Source organism: Cyprinus carpio, chromosome A19 (genome assembly GCF_018340385.1).
Source record: "Cyprinus carpio isolate SPL01 chromosome A19, ASM1834038v1, whole genome shotgun sequence".
In the NCBI taxonomy this organism is placed as follows: Eukaryota; Metazoa; Chordata; class Actinopteri; order Cypriniformes; family Cyprinidae; genus Cyprinus; species Cyprinus carpio.
Window position 1 is genome coordinate 18,186,018 of NC_056590.1, and position 18,173 is coordinate 18,204,190.

The window sequence follows — 18,173 nt, forward strand, 5'->3', positions numbered from 1 at the left end:
GGCTGGCTGTACAGTGAAATATGTTAGTCCCCTAATACCAGTGTATTGACATGATAATAAAACCACCTTATTGAAGGTTGTTTTTCTACACATGAGAATTTAGTTTAGTAGAATTGACAGATTAAATATCAAGAGATTATATTGTTTTTGTGCACAAAGCCAATATAAATGTTCTTTCTTGTCTTACTAAGTTTGTCATGTAAATATAGCACTATTAAGAAAAAAATTAAGTATATAATATATAATATATATATATATATATATATATATATATATATAATACACACACACACACACACACACACACACACACACACACACACATTAGCATCAGTTGATTTGAATAAACATGCAAACACATTATATTATTAGTCCAGCATGACTATATTGTTTAATAAGCAAATACCACAATACAAAGATTATGATGAAATAAACAAATGCAAAATTCATTCTTATTTACAACTTAATACACTGAATTTGGTTAGAGGAAGAAACCAAATGTTCAATGTTTCACCATGATATTAAATAAAACAAGGATCTTCTCAATACGAAACCTGTACCAACACAACGTACCATTACAAACAAACATAGACAACATCTGGACTCCATCCACAGTCCTTAATTAAACCTCATATTTTAAATAGTGCTAAAGAACTACAAAGCAATGCATATCCCTGTTATTAGCCTTTTAAATGTTAATAAACCTCCTTTAAACTTTCTTTAATTAAAAATGCATCTATAAAACAGCATGTATTCCACTGACCCTTAAAGTTTCATTAGCTCCTCCATACAAACAAACTATAAAATTTCCACGTGCTGTCATTTGAGAGCTGCTGCCAATTATTACAGAACTATAATTAAATATTGACAAAATTTAACAGATCAGAATAGTTTTTTGAATATTTACAAGTGTCTCTTGGCATGAAGTTGTCCCATGCAGTGTCTGGATGCGCTATGCTTTTTGATTATACTGCTACATGAATGTAAAAGCAGCTAAATGCATACCTGATAATAAAGTACATTTACTAAGCTGCCAGGCAAAGCTGCAGTGTGGCAGTACCTTGAAAAGATGTCTCTTTTCCCCTGTGCTTTTCAGCCTTTTGAAATGTCGCGTACCTATTACATGTAAAAACCAAACAATATCTGAAATATACACTCTATCTGATACTCAATCAATACAGCTGCGTCAATAAAAAAAAAAAATCACAAGTACATATTGATAACATAGCTCATTTACATCAGAAATGACAATAAATGAACAATTGAAAAGATGTGAACTCACACCAGCAATAGATAATGGCCAACTTTTCATTAATACCCTTTTAGTACACTCATAAATGAGTGTGCTTAACTTTGCGTACCTAAAAGGTCACTTCCTCACCAGAGCCTGTGATTTGACATATTGAATATAAACAAGTTAAACGGCTCAGAATGATGGCAACATTTAAATGTTCCTCTTTTATATTTTGATGTGCGTTATGTGAACATCGCTTGCTTACTACTTGTGAAAGTAAATGCTCCAGCAGTTCCGAATGATTAAAATGAAGTGTAGTTCCTTAATGCACTGAGCTGAGAGGTCTGCTGTTGACAGGATCTGATTGGTTCTCTTCTGGGGGTTATATAAGGACACAACTCTGTCAGTTGCTCAACTAGTATCACGTGAAAACAGGCAGAACGGAGCTCACAGCAGGTGCAGCATGCAAAAGCATGGAAACTACTAGTACACATTATGAATAAAATATTTCTCGTAAGAGCACAGACATAGGCGTCACTTTTTTTGAAAAGTGGTGGAGAAATGGGAAGAAGGTTACACAGATGTGCTGCTTGGTGAAGGCTTAGCTCATGTATATTAATTAGGATATGCAAAGATAATTAAACATGATCATTTACTATTCTGATAAGTAGTCTGAAATAACATTAGCATTATAAATGTCTTAACATCATGTTAACTCATTTCAGTCACATTTGTGTTGTTACATTCTCACAATGCTGCTGTTATTCTGGCTTAATATTCATACATATGTTAATTTTTTAATCTTTGGTCTAGCAAATAGTATTCTTTTGTGTATGAGGGGTTTGGGTTCTAATCCACCCTAATGTAACTCTTTATTTTAATAGACCATAATTACAGCTGTACATTAGTGGATATCAGTAGTGGGACACTTTTGTTAACATTTTGTTTTGTGATTTTACTAGAATAAGAACAAGCTGCGGGAAGCGATTAGAGCAGGTGTGTGTATTGGAGATCAACTGCCATCATTGCACAGATTGACAGCCCAGCAACACATTAAAAATAACAAATGCTAGCACAGAGTAGTTGCTCAGAAAACTCCCGCTCAACAAACAGAGATACCACCTTTGTATTAGATAAATCCCTACAGTAAGCTATTTCATAATGTTTGGTGACAAAATAGCCCCTCTTGTGAGTGACTATAGAGTGTTTCATTTCCTGTGCTGGGTCACAGGTCTGAATGAACCCTTTCATTTTTAATATTCAAAAACAATGCGGTTGCATAAATGCTATGCTCAAAAACATTCAATCGGGAAAAGGTTAAGTGCATTATACTCGCGATACCACTCCAACTTCCACTTCTAAACCTCAGAGAAATGATTTCTCAGTGTCCACAGTCCCTTAGTTGAGTGGTCAGAGACGGGAGATCTCCACGTTGAGACCCAGTACCTCCACACTCTCATAGTCAGGTTCCACTATCCCATTGTCCTGATGAGCCTCTTCAGATGCTTTGAAGATCTTGATGCTCTCGTACCCAGGGTCTGTATTCTCTGTAAGCCCCTCTGGATGCTGGGAGCCAAGAGCCATTGGGTTTTCATCCCCAACCGTGGCATAAAGATCACTGGAAGTCGACTCCGCCACCATTCCCTTGATCTCCCCGATGCTGCTGTAGTCATTCTCAGTTTCCTTTATAGTATTCTTCACTACCTTGGAGTACACATCTGATAACTGGAATTACAGAGAATTAGACATCTTTACTCCACAGACTTGGTTCAGTACAATATTAATTTGCAAATATCAGTGTTGGTAAAAACTGCAAAGACTTCAAGTTGATCTTTAAAAGATGCTGATGCTGAGCCTACCTCAATGTCCGGAGACACATTGTCCTGAGGTGTTGGAGTCGTCAGCGGGGAGTGTAACTGTAGGACAATGATTGAAACAAGACCATTAGTTAAAAACGTTTCCTATTTAATCAGGTTAAACATACAGCAGCATAGGAAATGGCTCACTTCAGCTGACACATGCTAGTGTCAAGGACTGATTGATGAAAAAATGAAGCCACTCATTCAATACTTAAGAGTTACTGAATGAAATCAAATGTACAGTTCCTCTCCTAGCAAGAGCGGTTGTATATTTACAAAGAGAATCAATAACAGAGTCATTAATTAACAAAGTAAATCCTACAGAAGATCAATAACTGACACCTCGGCTGTTGGAGAAGAATATCAATCCCTGTCGTAGTCACCTCACAGACAGAGAGATTACAGTCAAGCGGGAAATTTGCTATAACCCATTCAAGATTAATTCTGATGTTTTAGTGCCAAAATTTAAAGTCTGTTTTGATGAAGCCATCTCACCCCGTGAACTTGAGGTATGCTTTGCTTTGATATATATTGTGCAGAATGTGCATCAGGAACTCTCCAGATGTGCTTTGATATTGGTTTAATTAGCAAACCAATTATTTTAATAGCCCATCCGTGTGGCGCCGCAAAGACACCCCTGACCTCATCACAACTAACAAATGTCTCTTACAATAGGGCTTATCTGCTAATTCACTCTATCCAGCCCTCTATATCAATTAAAGTGTCTCTTCCATTGATTTGCCCATATAAGAAATGAATAATTATCAAAAGCGTTTAAAACACACTGCAACGTCATCACACAGTCACAAAGATTACACACACACACACACACACACACACACACACACACATATGCATACATGTATTCACATTAAATATATATATTAGATATTATACTATTTATTACTAATATATACTATTTATTTATATTGAAATAAATGTAAATTGAGTGATAATATTTAATGCGAAAATATATGTATGGATCTTCTTAACTATTAAGAAGATAGTTAAGAGGGGAAAGTTGTGGCCTAATGGTTAGAGAGTCGGACTTGCAATCCAAGGGTTGTGAGTTAAAAATTGTAGGTGGGGGGAGTGAATATACAGCGCTCTCTCCACCTTCAATACCACACTGAGGTGTCCTTGAGCAACACCGAACCCCCAATGCTCCCCGGGCGCCGCAGCATAAATGGCTGCCCACTGTTTCGGGTGTGTGTTCACAAAAGTGTTCACTGCGCACTTTGGATGGGTTAAATGCAGAGCACGAATTCCGAGTATGGGTCACCATACTTGGCTGTATGTCACGTCACTTATATCACTCATGCTTAAGAAAAGTATATACACACACCAAGACAATTCACACATATTACTATGGTTTGAGTAATTGCTTATAAATAAAAGAACCAGTCACTGATTGATAAACTCACTGCATCACAGCAGTTGTTGTTAGAAGCTCCAGTTCCCATAAAAACAGTCTGCATATTTGTTATTTTTTCCATTATTGATAAAATCATTGTATATAAGATTTTAGACAGTTCATGTCAGTTTTTATTGCTGAATTGAAATACATTATTTAAATGTGAGTTCGGCAAGCAGTTTTGCTATTTCTCCATTCAAGTAGATAGAAGTTGGTCTTGCATGACCGAAATAGCTGCCTGGAGGTGTTGCAAATATGGCCGCAGAGTGAACCGACTTTCCTTGAAGGGACTTTAAATACACCCACAAACACCTGCGTAGAGACCTGAAGTGGAACAAGCTGAATAAAAATGTCATTTATTTTAGCCAAATTTTGCATAGAACTGAGGTGGAATGCAATGACTATTGGATGATTTGATTTCCCTAATAATATCAGTTTGCAGTGCCCTTCATACTGAACACGTACATTCCCTTGAATACCCCAATGGCTGAATTCCCTGTGAAGTTCACATTAGATCATACTCTGACTGTGACAGGATGCTGACAGTACGCCCTGGGCATGAGGCAATGGCCTGTAGCGCTGCTCTCAGTGGTGTCGATTAGTATTTGCTTTTACGCAGTTGTCAGCATGTGCCCACACATCTTTTGACAAGGCTTCAGTGCTAACAATAAAAGTCCTTCCCTTCAGCAGGAGATTCTGAGTGTTGATGTGCTGAAATCACAGTTTATCAAAGACAGCTGCCCTCAGTCCGTCACGCAAGCATAGTGACAGTCACTGGCACCAATGCATAATGACACACATGGCACTCCACTCAAGCCAGGCTTGCATGCTTCGCTCAAATAACCAAACATACAGTGCAGTCCACCCCATGAACTAATGAGGCAATGTGTGTGCATGTGTTACAGCATGCGCTTGTCAGTTTGGCTGTCCCAGCTTTAACTGAATGATTCTCTTGCTTAAAGACAGACTGATGTACCTGCAAACATGCTCTGCCGTCTCATTCATCATGAGGGTGAGCTGTCAGACAGTGGACAGCTGGAATGCACTGATCCCCATGCGCATACACACAAACATGATACCGATAAGATGAATCACTGCTGCCCCATTACACTTCTACATCAGGCCACAGTGAATGGCATTTGGATTGAAAGACGTCAAGTTTAAACCCACAGGGTAGCAGGAGACACTTTACCCCAAAACGTGCAAGTAAGTGATTCAACATCTGATTCGTACCACTGCAAGAGTGCCAGTGCTGTTGCCAAATCCATTAGCCAATCTGGAACCATTAAACACATTTCCACTGCAGAATGTTTGGGCAAAATTGGCTCTGCTGGTTTTGAATCAGAAACTATTGACATCAAAAGCCCAAGGGCTGTCAAGTTTCGGAAAATCACTTTTGGCAAATCTGATGCACACAAAACTTAATTGCTTACTGTTATTCAAATATGTTCAGTTGGTGAACATCCCATTCCTATGTACTGTATGTTGTGTGGTATCATACACTTTACTTCTCAATCTGACTAAAATGATTTTGTTTACAAATACTAAATGTGGATACTGACTGCTTGATTGTAATTTTATTCGTTATAAATTCTAACTATGCATTTTGAATGTTAAAGTGTGTTCTCAAATCTTTAAAACAGACTGTGATGTGTTATGCTTATCTAAACATACATTGTGTCATAATGCACCTTTCAGGTCAGCAGAAGCATGGGTCAGTTTTGAGTAGATCTCTGGCCGAGCATGAGATCTAGCACTAATGGTGGTGGAAAAGACATATAATTGATCTTGAGTACAAGGACAAAGGAAGCAGAAATACAGGGCAAAAAAGCACCAAATGAGAACAACAAAAGGAGAGAGAGTGAACATTAGAGCAAAAGAGAGAGAGATGCAAGAGGCAGTGATGAACAAAGGAGGTGCAGGGCGTTCTCGACTGGTGACAGTAACGTGTGGCTGTAGCGAATGCTCACACCGTGTGCAGACACTGAGTGCGGGCGCAACAGCAGCCAGTCTGCTCTCCTCTACAGATGGCTTCATTTGTATGCTACAGGCACACATACGTATCACCGTCAACCAGAGCACATATCCTAAAAGATTGTAATTAAACTGGAAACACACTGTTCTCTATTGTTCCCTTGGAGTCTCTTAGTTAAGCTGGCACTGGAAAATGTTGGTGCAGTTCTTTTTGGTTTGTTTCTGAGATTCTTCTTTGTTCTCAATTATACGTGTCAAAGGGTTACATCACTCTGCATGAGATGGAGCAGCTCCTGCTAAAGGAAATGATCACTGGAGGAGAGCAACTGATGCTGTATTAACTATTTTAACTCCTTTATGAACATTACAAATACAGTATTGTGGTGGTACCAGGGTAATGGTATCAAATGATAATATGATGGTACTCTAAAATGGTAATGGGTGATTACCATATTCATTTATGATGAGACTTTTATGATATTCCAGGAGTGTCCAATCATGCTCCTGCAAGGCCATTAGCTTTTAGTTTCAACCCTAATTAAACACCTGAGCCAGACATCCAAGATTTTTGAGGTTGCTTGTCGCATACAAATATGAAAAATTTCCCTACGGGGTAGTCACAATATCAGAAATTTTGGGGAAAAAAAGTCAATTGTCAATATTAATATATTGCGACACCCCTATTCCCTATGTTATGCCTTGTGATAATGTGGATTCATGCAAGGAAGTGTACTCTACAGTTAAGTCTACAGGACAACAATGGTACTTTTATAAGAAAGAGAGTTTGGTAGCCCCACCTGTCCATTCGGAATCTGCTGGTTGTCATTCTCATCCAGTACCTTGTCTGGTACAGGAGGTGGTTTTTCATCCTCAGGGTCTTCAAAATTGACAATGGCGGCTGAGCGCCTGGCCTCCATCTCAGCGCTGTAGCGGCTCTTCTTGCTGAGGTTGACAGAGGCATACTCCACACCATCGGGCAGCATGGTGTGGTCTGGTGTAGCGGGGCTTGGGTGGCCGTTAAGAAGTGGTGCAGTGGGTTCCTCTGGGCTTAGTGTACCGTTGGGGAGGCCAGTGTCTTTGAGTTCTTTCACCGTCTCGTACAGACAGTCCTCAACACTGACATCACGGGAGGCGCTGACCTTCACCACCTCATATGTGCCTTCTCCTGAGGGAACTTGAGCATCGATGGCTGCTTTGAGGGTATCAGTGGGTGGAATGCTGGGTAATTCGCGGTCCTGGTGATACTTTGAGGATCTGAGTTCGGACTGGCTGGACAACAAGTCTTCTGAAGGCTGGGGACTTGTGTCTATTGTGTCTGTTAGTACTGAGGACAAAGGTAAGTGGAAAGAGTGTGACCATCTGCTATAGTCAGTTACAAACAGTGTCAGTGAAACGTTGTTGTAGAACTGTTACCTGTACCACTTGTAAGAGGCCCATTATGAGAGCTGCTGACTGCCAAGTCAGTACCATGGCTCTCTACTGACTGGCTACATACTTCCTTTTCTGACACCTGCAGGGAAATAGAATAGAAAATGTTGCCTATGCACTATATGTAAGCTAAATACTATACACAGTGATGCAATAACCTTTCAGACTGCAAGCTAAAGCAGAGGATCTCAAACTTGGGGTCACAAAAACACACAGGGTTGTCATAGATTGAGGGGTCAAGATGAGATACATGCTAGACTTCTGATTATTTCTTATAGTTACAGAGTCAATAATAAAATGTCTTCATATCCATATAATGTAATTGGTCACTTGTGAGATGGTAACATGCATCGCTTAATTCTATGACACTGGAGGGGTGCAAGAATTTAAATAAAAAAATGGGTCATGGACCAAAAAAAGCTGAGAACCCCTGCTATAAAGAGACCGAAGACAAAGACACTTGGATTGAGCTCATTGTTTGCATCTTTAAACCATGGCAGAAATAAACGTTGTGTGGTGGTATTGTGGGACATAGTGGTGGGTTGTTGTTGTGTTTGTTGCCAGGGGGATGAAGTCCTTCAGATACAGGAGGTTAAATCTGAGAGCCACTCTCAGATTGTCACAGCAAGACAAAGACCCCATTTAACCTGTCAGGCTGTGACAGACACCGCCATTTAAACAAAACCCTCCTCAATATAAGGACAGGCAAGATGTACATTATCGTGCAAAGGTTAGCCTTCAGATATCCATCAAAACTACAGAGGTTTACAGTGTTAACAGAGATAATGTCAGGCATTTGCTTAATCATTTCATACTCATTTTATAATACAGAGGTTTTAACCTTGAGGTCTCAGCCCCATGTGTTGTCACCAAATCGGTTAACTTTCAAATTTCAAACTCAATTTTACTAGACAACTAGACTACACCTATTTATAAATATGTAGCACCTCTTGAGCTTAAAATGCTATGTAAGACATATTGGCTACAATGCAAAGCTGATTAAAACATTAAACAGTAAAACAATTAAAATTGACATTTTTTCAAACTATGAACTGCTCCGATTTAAATTCTAATAAATTAATTACTATAATTTCAATAGCATTTTTCAATTAAAAATTTAGGGACAATAAGATTTCAGTTTTTGTCATCAGTTTCACACGATCATTCAGAAATCATTTTATCATGGTGATTTGCTGCTCAGGTGACATTTTTGGTTATCAATGTTGAAAACACAGCTGTGTGTCACTGCTTAATATTTTTGTGTTTTTTCTTTTGACTCTTGATTAATATTTTTTTGGTTTTTATTTTATGTATTTTTAAATATAATCTTTTGTAACAATGTAAAAGTCTTCAGTTAAATGCATTCTTGTTGAATAAAAGTTTTATAGTGGTACACCGCTACATCCCTGTGCCCAAATGATTTGTTAAAGTTCTTGTACAGTCAATAACAATTAAACCTAAGTAGTAAAATGTGTTGTTATTCTTAATTTAATCTACAAGCTATTTAACTACTCCTAATGAATTCAAAATGAGTCATAAACCTAAAAACGCTGAGAGCCCTTGATGTAACAGTTTCTGTCATACTGTATGCATAACCAATAACTGTTATTAACAGCATTTACATAAAGGAAAAGTTTAGACAATTTTATCAGCTTTCATGCTGCTGTTACTGTAGTGCACAGCATGCAAAAGCAGCTTCCATAGCTAACGATCAAACTGAAGTAAATGCAACCCGACATACATAATAAACATAAAATCAACATCTGGCTGTGTGGTGGCCTCATGATCTGTGTGTATTGTAAGTATGGGCTCCACAAGCCTGCACAGTCTGTCAACAAGCCACGGACACATGCTGGCAGGCCCCCTCATTTTAATGACAGTTACAATGAACGATTCAAGCTTAAAACAAGACCCACAAACCCTGCCTATACAGCTGTTTATGTGTAGATGCATGCATGTGTGTGTGTGTGTGTGTGTGTGTGTGTGTGTGTGTGTGTGTGTGTGTGTGTGTGTGTGTGTTTTAGCACTCAGTTATGCCCTCAGTAGGTCATACTAATCTCCTGACTGCTAAACATCTCCTGAACTCTTGAACTCTGTCCTTGGATGATAATTTCACAGAAAACACTCACTCAAATGCAACAGACCCAGAGAGAAAGGCAACTCATGCATGTAGTTTCTCATCTCCCTGTGGCCAAACAAAAATGTTAATCTGTCTGCTTCATGCTTTCCTCCCACAAGTCCTGGGTCTCACAATGACCATCCATTCTCTTCTCTGTTCTCCCATATTTAGCAGGCCCCCAAGCACAGTGGTCACACATTCCCGTGACTAAAACACTCTCAAGATGGTTCATGTAATCTTGGGACTCTCTGTGATTAAAAATGTCTTTTGAAATGAAAAACAAGGACTGGTTCACAGGGACACTGTAAGGCTCTGTTTGAGCCACAATGAGGCAGCACAGGCTTAAATCTCTTGGATGGAAAGCATCAGTGAAGCACAGTTCTTACCCCATTCATCAGGTTTTCATGGTCTCCTGGCAGCACCCCTTTTTTCTGCCTGTTAAGTCAGAGGGAGAGAATTACTGAGAAATTTTGATTAAGTATATAGATGTGTGCTCTAAATCTGTTGTCTGTTGCTTTGTCTTTGTATGGCAATTGGCAACATTCAATATCATATTCCAAGATGCAATCTAAGCCTTGTTCTAGACAGCAACGCATTTAAAATCACATTTTAATATAGTACTTAATCAAGCATTAAGCTTTATCTGCTCTAAAGGAAACCACCATTGGGGGGTTTTCTACAAGTTATACATAAAAAAAAAAAAAAAAAATATTAAGACAATACTTCTTATTATTATATAAAAATAACTTAAATAAAAAGAAAAAAGGAAAATTACAACTGATCTTGATAAGAAATGCATTGCAAATGAATTAATTCCATGACATGGCCTACTAAACGTTTGTGAAAGACTGATATATTTTTTGTTATTTGCCATTTTTATTTTACTATTTTGAGACAACTGAAAATTAATAACTGAAATCCTAAATATTTTTTAATATTAATAAAATTTTAATATTAATAGTTAGTATTCAAAGTACACCTTTTGTATAAATATTATTTGAGTAAATATTGTGTAAAATAAGGGTTCATTGAATTTAAATAATTTTGCACATTTCATTTACAGGTCTTGGGGGTATTTTGTAATTTTCCATGCCAATTTGGGGAGAAACAATTCTGTGGAATCCTGCAGAATGGATTTATGGTAAATTGTGTTAAATAAAGATTAGAGCATAACACTAATATCAGTGGAGGAAAGCGTAATAATTTAGAAAGCATAATTAAATGAATATGTAATTAACAAAATATGTAATAACAGAGATGAGGGAAGTGTTGAATTTTGTTATTGATGTTGTTCCAATTATTATATTGATAGAATATTTTCATATATTAGTATCAGCTATTATCAAGTCTACTCTATAGTTTAAAACAACATTATGTAATTTTCAGCAAAAAAAAAGACATACAATAAAAATATTAGATGTACCAAAGAATATAAGTGTTTTAATGATACTCACCCCTGGCAGCTTGCACACAGCAGCAGCAGGACAGAAAGCAGCAGGAAAGCTGTGAGTGCCGTGAGTGTGCCTACAACTGCCAGCTCCCCTTCAGCCAGCGCTGCTGCCCCCGCGACCTCTGACCCCACGGCCCCTGACCCCAACATAGCACTCAGCACAGGAGCCATTATACATCACAATGATGAGTCGCCTTCATCGACCAAATGCACCTCAGAGGCTGGACACAAAAATGGATAGAGCCATTGAGAAAGAATGGGGGAGGAGAGAAGGATAATAGTTGTTGATAGGGGATGGTTATCCAAAAGACCTTTGCACTTGAGCAAGCCAAGAAAACTTGAAACCTCATTTGTTTTTGTTCCAGATCCCGAGTCAGATTATTAATATTTTTAAGTGTGAAATTCTGTGAACTAATTAAATGATGATCTCAGATCCAAATGACGTCATGGAACAAACTTGAAATCATCCCTAACTGTGGTAGAGCTCTTTGTCCACATGAGTTTTGCAAATTAACAGCCACAGGGGGGCAGGCGAGTATAGATGCAGAATCAGTGAACGCAGCCTGAGGCTCCTTCAGAACAAATGGCTCTTGGACATTTCACTCAGTAACCCAAACATGTAGGCTAGTTTCATTTGACAGCGAGCCAGATTAAACAGAGTCCTGGTCCAGGATGATGTGTGATGGTGGGCCCCACCTCCACAAGCTGAATAGACAGATAACAATCAAATGGCTGGCATCCCAGTGGAGACGGAGGCCCGGGCAACGCTTCTGATCTTTTGTGTGAGGAGAGATGGACAGCACAGCTGCCTCTCTGAAGGGTGAGTCTTTCCTCTCCACTCGCTCAAACTCTCCGATAAGAAACAGCAGAACAAAAGCCACCCAAATCTACGAAGAACACGAAATTGGGATTCATTCTGAACAAATCCAAGTCTTTATGTTGGAATTATTCAGCCTTTTGGCTTTTTTTTTCAATGCAAATACTATCATCCTATTCTTGAAATGCATGGTTAATACATAACAGAAGAAGAACTGTAGGTTTGTATGAGATGAAAAAGCCAATTGTGCAACTCGAGAACCTATGCAAATGTGACTGAAGCACAGGTATTAACATGATATTAACTGATTCTCAAACTTCATAACCAATGCCTGCTAAACAGTGCAGAATATCTCCTTAGCACTGGTTTCAGTAGTGGAGGTTTCATTTGAATACTGAGGGATACATGAATAATCATATCAACAGATATAAATAATAAAGATATTTGTACATATGATATAATAACATAAACATCATATTATAAAAAAAGAGATTCACAACCTTTTTTTGTCAGCAGAAACCTTTTGACTTTAAACATTTTTACCTCTACCTGAATTCATTAAATTTTAAAATGTGGGAAACCATAATCTATACATCCCTGATGATGATGATGATGATGATGATGATGATGATGATGATAAATGTTATTTATTATTTTGATGTTTTATTATTAATTTAATTTTATTAATTTAGGAAAAAATAATTGAAAGTGTAGCACTATCTACATGCTATTGTAGAAATCCTATTGTGGTCAAATCTTCATTTACCAGCATCTCATGCTAAATTATTTACTCCCTTCCAAAACATAATCTAAAACCTTGATAGGCCTGTAAGTCAAATACGTGTTTTGAGCTTTCTGTATGTGTTGGAGTAAGATAAAAATGTGGATATCATAAAACATTCCTTACATATCTTTTTAAACTAGATTCAACTGGAAAAAACTTACCACAAAAACCTCAAATATGTCGATACACTTGGGGGAAAAAAGCTGTAAAAGCACATGCAGATTATTAAAAATCAAGTCTTGTACACTTCACAGTACCAAAAATGACAAACGGGTCCTACCTGAACACTTGTTTGGCTCCGGTGATTGTTGCCTGCAGGGAAAAAGAGAGAGCGTGTGATTAGATTGAGGAAGGGAGCTCGGTGAATACTGTGGTACCAGACAGCACATTGTGCAGAACATCATCACATGTGTAATCCTGAATCATCACATGCTTGTAGTTAAACTTACAAATGACTGATCGTAAATCATGATTGGTTAGATAAGCATCATATTATGGAAAAACCCACAGCAAGCCGAAGCAACTCTTCTAAGCGATGATAAATTCTGCATTCATGGTCTAATGAAGACTATGGATCATTGGTTCCCAGTAGCATAGCACTTGAGTCTCTCAGCATGAGCACATGTCAAGCATCTGCTAAAATGCATGTGAGCACCAGCAACTATTTCTGTCTGAGGAACAAGCACCAAGAACTTTATCTAGATCCTCACAAATGCACTCCAGAGTAACTATAGCAACCCTGAAGATTTTGTTTGTGCAATGATTTGCTCTAATGATTGTTTTTCATGGCATTTCGGGGAGTATAACATGCAGATGAAGAGAAGCAGAAACCACAAAAAGCCAAGGGCTTCCATGCATTTGTTAAGGTGATAATTGGTGTTTAACAAGATTGCGAGACTATTTTGAAAGTACCCATCCTGAAGTCTCTACAACTTTCAACAAAGGGATTTTGGTACACATTTCATTGTCTATTTTCTATTTTCATTGTTTAACATCAATCAAATATCTAACCTTCTAAATATAATGAAAATACACAAATCAAGCACTGCTTATAAAACTGTAGTTTAAGAAATATGAGACCCAAAAGAAAGCGATTCCTTTGCAAGGAATGTCAGGGTTGTATGTTTCACGCCATATAATATAAAGCACTGGAAAAGCCATTTGATGGGGAAATGTGTTTGGAAAGGCTGTAGTTCCAGATCTAGATGAGCAACTGTGGTCCTTGGCAACACTTTGGGCAAGCCACTGGTCACTTCTTTGCCAGAGTCATTATGGATGAAGATCCAGATCACGTGTAAGAACTGTGTCCATCTGGATCCCAAAAAGTTGTGTCTCTGTGCCCATAAATTCACAGCATCTGGCTGCCAAGGGACAGAAAAAAAAAGTGTGGAAAAAAATACCATACCTACAGATATTTGGCTTAAAGTTACTTTATATTGACAGACAACCATACTGCAAAGACTTTCCTCCCCAGGGGTCACAGAGAGGGCGGGACTTTGTGGAAAAGCACAGCTGGATTGCTGCTGAGAACGCATCCAGTAAAAGATTCTCAAGCGAATGCCAGCGGCATCTCCTGAATAAATAATTGCACTGGAGCAGGAGTAATGCAATAAGGAATTTTGTGGATGCTCTGTTATTATAAGTTTTTCTGCTGACAGAAGCTTTGATAATAACTCATCTGCAGGAGCGCGCTCTAAAAAAAGAACAATAACACAGCGGTATTTTGTAACCCCTTATTGAAATTGTCGGCATACCGTGTAAGCATAAAATGCTGAAATATTTGCAGCAGGAGGCGGTTAGAATAATTAAGCTTTCATAGGTTTCAATCAAGAGGCCATTAGCTTATAAAACACCAACAGTTTCGCAGCTTCTCCTCGGCCACGTTAGAGGAGAATAACACATTCAACATATGCCGCGTCCTGGCTCTTTGCTGGAGACGAGGGTGCATATCGTCTGTTGCTACACTGCACTCACCGTGACAGGAGGCTCATGCACTATATTTCAAGTTCTCCATCTGAAATCATGTGATAGCTTTATGTAATAAACAGACCACTGTTCACTGGAAATCTTGCCATTTGCCCGAGCTCATGAGGAGTTCATGAGAGAAGCAGCAATTTCATATTCATGAATGAACTGTTGAATGAATGAATCAAGTGATCCCTTTTACAAATGCAGTCTGAATGATTCCTTCTCAGTGAAACAATGATCTGGTGGCAGAAGACTTGAGTCATACACTACTGTTTAAAAGTTTTTTTTTTCTTCTATTCAGTGACACATTAAATTCTTTAAAAGTGACACCAAGGACATTCATAATGTTAGAAAGGATTTCTATTTCTAATAGAAAAATAATCAAATAATCATCATCAAAAAAAAAAAAACAACTCACTTTATCACAGTTCCCACAAAAATATTAAGCAACACAACTGTTTTCAACACTGACAATAAAAATGTTTCTTGGAAAGCAAATCTGCATTTTAGAATGAATTCTGAAGGATCACGTGATATGTTAGGAATGTTTTCTTAAACCAGACTGACCGTAAATCACAATGGCACATAAAGCCAAAACTTTTTTTTTATATAAAAAATAAGGCCTTGGTGAACATAGGCGACTTCTTTCAAAAACATTTTGACTCCAAACTTTTAAACAGTAATATACACTGTTTTAATGATACTTTTGTATCCTTTTTGATGCTTAAAAGCTCTAGTCCCTGTTCATTATAACTGAACAGAAAAAAAAAATCAATACATGATTCAAAAAAATAAAACATGTAGGCTAAATGATCACAGAACATTAGATTTTGGCTAAACTAGACAATTTTTTAATCCTGACATAACTATTTTTAAACGCAAAACTCTTGTTGCTTATGTGCAACAACATTCTGCAAAATCTTCAATATGACAACAATCAGGACAGTTTTCTGCCCAACCCCCTCCTCATCACCAGACTGAGGCCAATTCATAGTGAGAAAAGAAGAGAAAGCTGGCCATCTTGAGTCTGGATGCTACAAGGCCATGTGTCTGGGTGAGAACAGAGGGATGAGTGAAGAGACCATCAGCCTGTTCTGAAGAGAAAAACTGATCCTCACTGTATCCACATATTCCTATGAGATGAAGACACCCCCCCAGGATCAAGTAATACCCTTTACAGATATTACAGCTAATGAACTGTGTAGGGTTTCATTATGACAGGTCTTGGGGGCAGATGAACAGGAAGCAGTTTCCCTGGGTCAATGTTTTGTCATCTGTGCCTTACAGCAACCGACTAACCAATCAGCAAGCTCACAGCCGAGCGCAAGCCAGAGGGTTCTTCCAATTAAAACGGCCACTTTTGATCAACTGACTTTGTGTCTCTATGGAAACCGCACTCATCCCATGGGTTAATCAGCTGGCATGAAAATCGATCCCCTGATGGTTTGCACTTGCAGCGGCATGTACTAATGCCCCACTACTAACAATCAGTGCTAAGGTCAGACGTCTAGAATTGCTGCATCACCACAGACAGACTTTAAAAACACACATCAGAGGAAGTGAATATTTACTGAACACTTCTACAATCACACATAGAGTGAAAGTGTCTGTTTGGATTGACATACATTTCTGAAATGTGACAGATGTTTAAAGAGGACACGTTCCTCACCAAAAGGACATGAGTTATGAAACAACAGTCTCAGCTTCCTGTGCAGTGTGTTGGAGTGTGTATGCAACAGCTGTGCCTCTCCGTTTTCCCACAGACAAGAGTCTCCAGAGACAGTCATTTCCTACTGCACATACCACAGGCCTGCCTTGACCTCCCTCAAATCTACACTCAATAATGTATGTAATAGTATATAGTATGTACTATATACTGCCTGCTGAAAAAAGACATACTAAAATGCTGGTTTGCTGGTCATAGCTGGTATAAGATGGTCTAGTCTGACCAGCTGAAAAGTGACTACAATCCTTCTAAAACCAGCTAAAAGACCAGCTTGACCATGTTGGGAGACCATCAAGCACATGCAATAGTTCATTTGTGTAATCAGTGCATTTATTTTGACTCATTTACATTTCCTACTTACTTAATTTCATTGAAAATGCCACACATCATGTTCTCACACAATGAAAAATACATCACGGAGCAAAGAGGACACTGACAAACACACCAACAGAAAAGACAGAGCAGGTTACTTCTGGTATAAAACAAAGACTCAGCTTTCCAAACTTTGTCATTTTTTAAAGAAATTCAAACAAGAAATACCGTTTTGTGGCTCTTTAATATATCTTGACAGACTGCTTTAGTGCCTCAGTTCAAGCAGCATGTGAACCGATCATCTCATCCTCTTTACTAGTTATAGCACAAAATAAACATTACTAAACATTAGCATGTGTCTTATTTAAATGGTGGAAGGATGTCTATATATAAAACTTTTCAAGTTCAAGTTCACCAACGTTAATCTACTCTCTTGTCTGGTTTGTTTGTCAGACAAAATGGCAGTTTCGCCGTTATGAACGTTCAGATCGCCTGCCAATCAAACTCATGGTGAAAGGCGAATTTATCATAAGAGCCGCAATATTTACAGTACACAGTGCCAAGTGTCAAGTGTAAGCAGTAATACACAAGTACAAACATCTTGTACACCTGAACACTGACACATACACAACCTAGGATAATCATTTTCTACTATAAATCTGTTTAAGTGATATTAATGCTAAACTGTATAACTATTAAACCAGGCATGACGTTTATTTTGTAATAAGTAGCTAATGTTTCACTAGAAGATCTGAAGATTAATTATGAACAAGAAACCCACAACCAAAGCAAAAACACCCAAACCTGAAAGTGGTTAAATGCACAGTAAATGACGTAGGGAAATGACAGTAAATGATGTAGGGAATTTGTCAAGGTGGGAGTGGAGTACATGTAAAAAACTGTTATCTGTTATTTGGTATTTGAGTTGGTATTTTAAATGAGCAAAGCTTTGGTTCACTTGGCTGTCAGACCAAATCAGCCTGTGGTAAGCTATTCCATTCACTTTCTGCTTTCTCTCACAGACTAATACACACACTTTAGTCAACACAGAAAAAAAAAAGAAGCAGCCTGTGCCAGTTCAAGTAAAT

The 18,173-nt window shown here is 38.2% G+C and overlaps 1 protein-coding gene across 2 annotated transcripts in view; it reads right to left on the bottom strand.

Annotated features, from left to right (window-relative positions):
* Nucleotides 1–360: 360 nt before the first annotated feature.
* The window catches only part of LOC109111482 (phosphoprotein associated with glycosphingolipid-enriched microdomains 1-like), a 51,726-nt gene continuing 33,913 nt past the window's right edge, over nucleotides 361–18,173 (bottom strand). Inside the window, exons 2-9 of one of the 2 annotated variants that reach the window (XM_019124422.2) lie at nucleotides 13,360–13,391; nucleotides 13,241–13,282; nucleotides 11,483–11,699; nucleotides 10,415–10,463; nucleotides 7,895–7,991; nucleotides 7,279–7,805; nucleotides 3,094–3,150; nucleotides 361–2,959 (exon numbers count right to left, since the gene is read on the bottom strand). In XM_019124422.2, coding sequence (XP_018979967.2) covers nucleotides 2,645–2,959; nucleotides 3,094–3,150; nucleotides 7,279–7,805; nucleotides 7,895–7,991; nucleotides 10,415–10,463; nucleotides 11,483–11,649 — 1,212 coding nt within the window. In that variant the 5' untranslated portion in view covers nucleotides 11,650–11,699; nucleotides 13,241–13,282; nucleotides 13,360–13,391 and the 3' untranslated portion in view covers nucleotides 361–2,644. The remainder of the gene's footprint in view (nucleotides 2,960–3,093; nucleotides 3,151–7,278; nucleotides 7,806–7,894; nucleotides 7,992–10,414; nucleotides 10,464–11,482; nucleotides 11,700–13,240; nucleotides 13,283–13,359; nucleotides 13,392–18,173) is intronic. The other variant, XM_019124424.2, reaches the window with a different exon arrangement.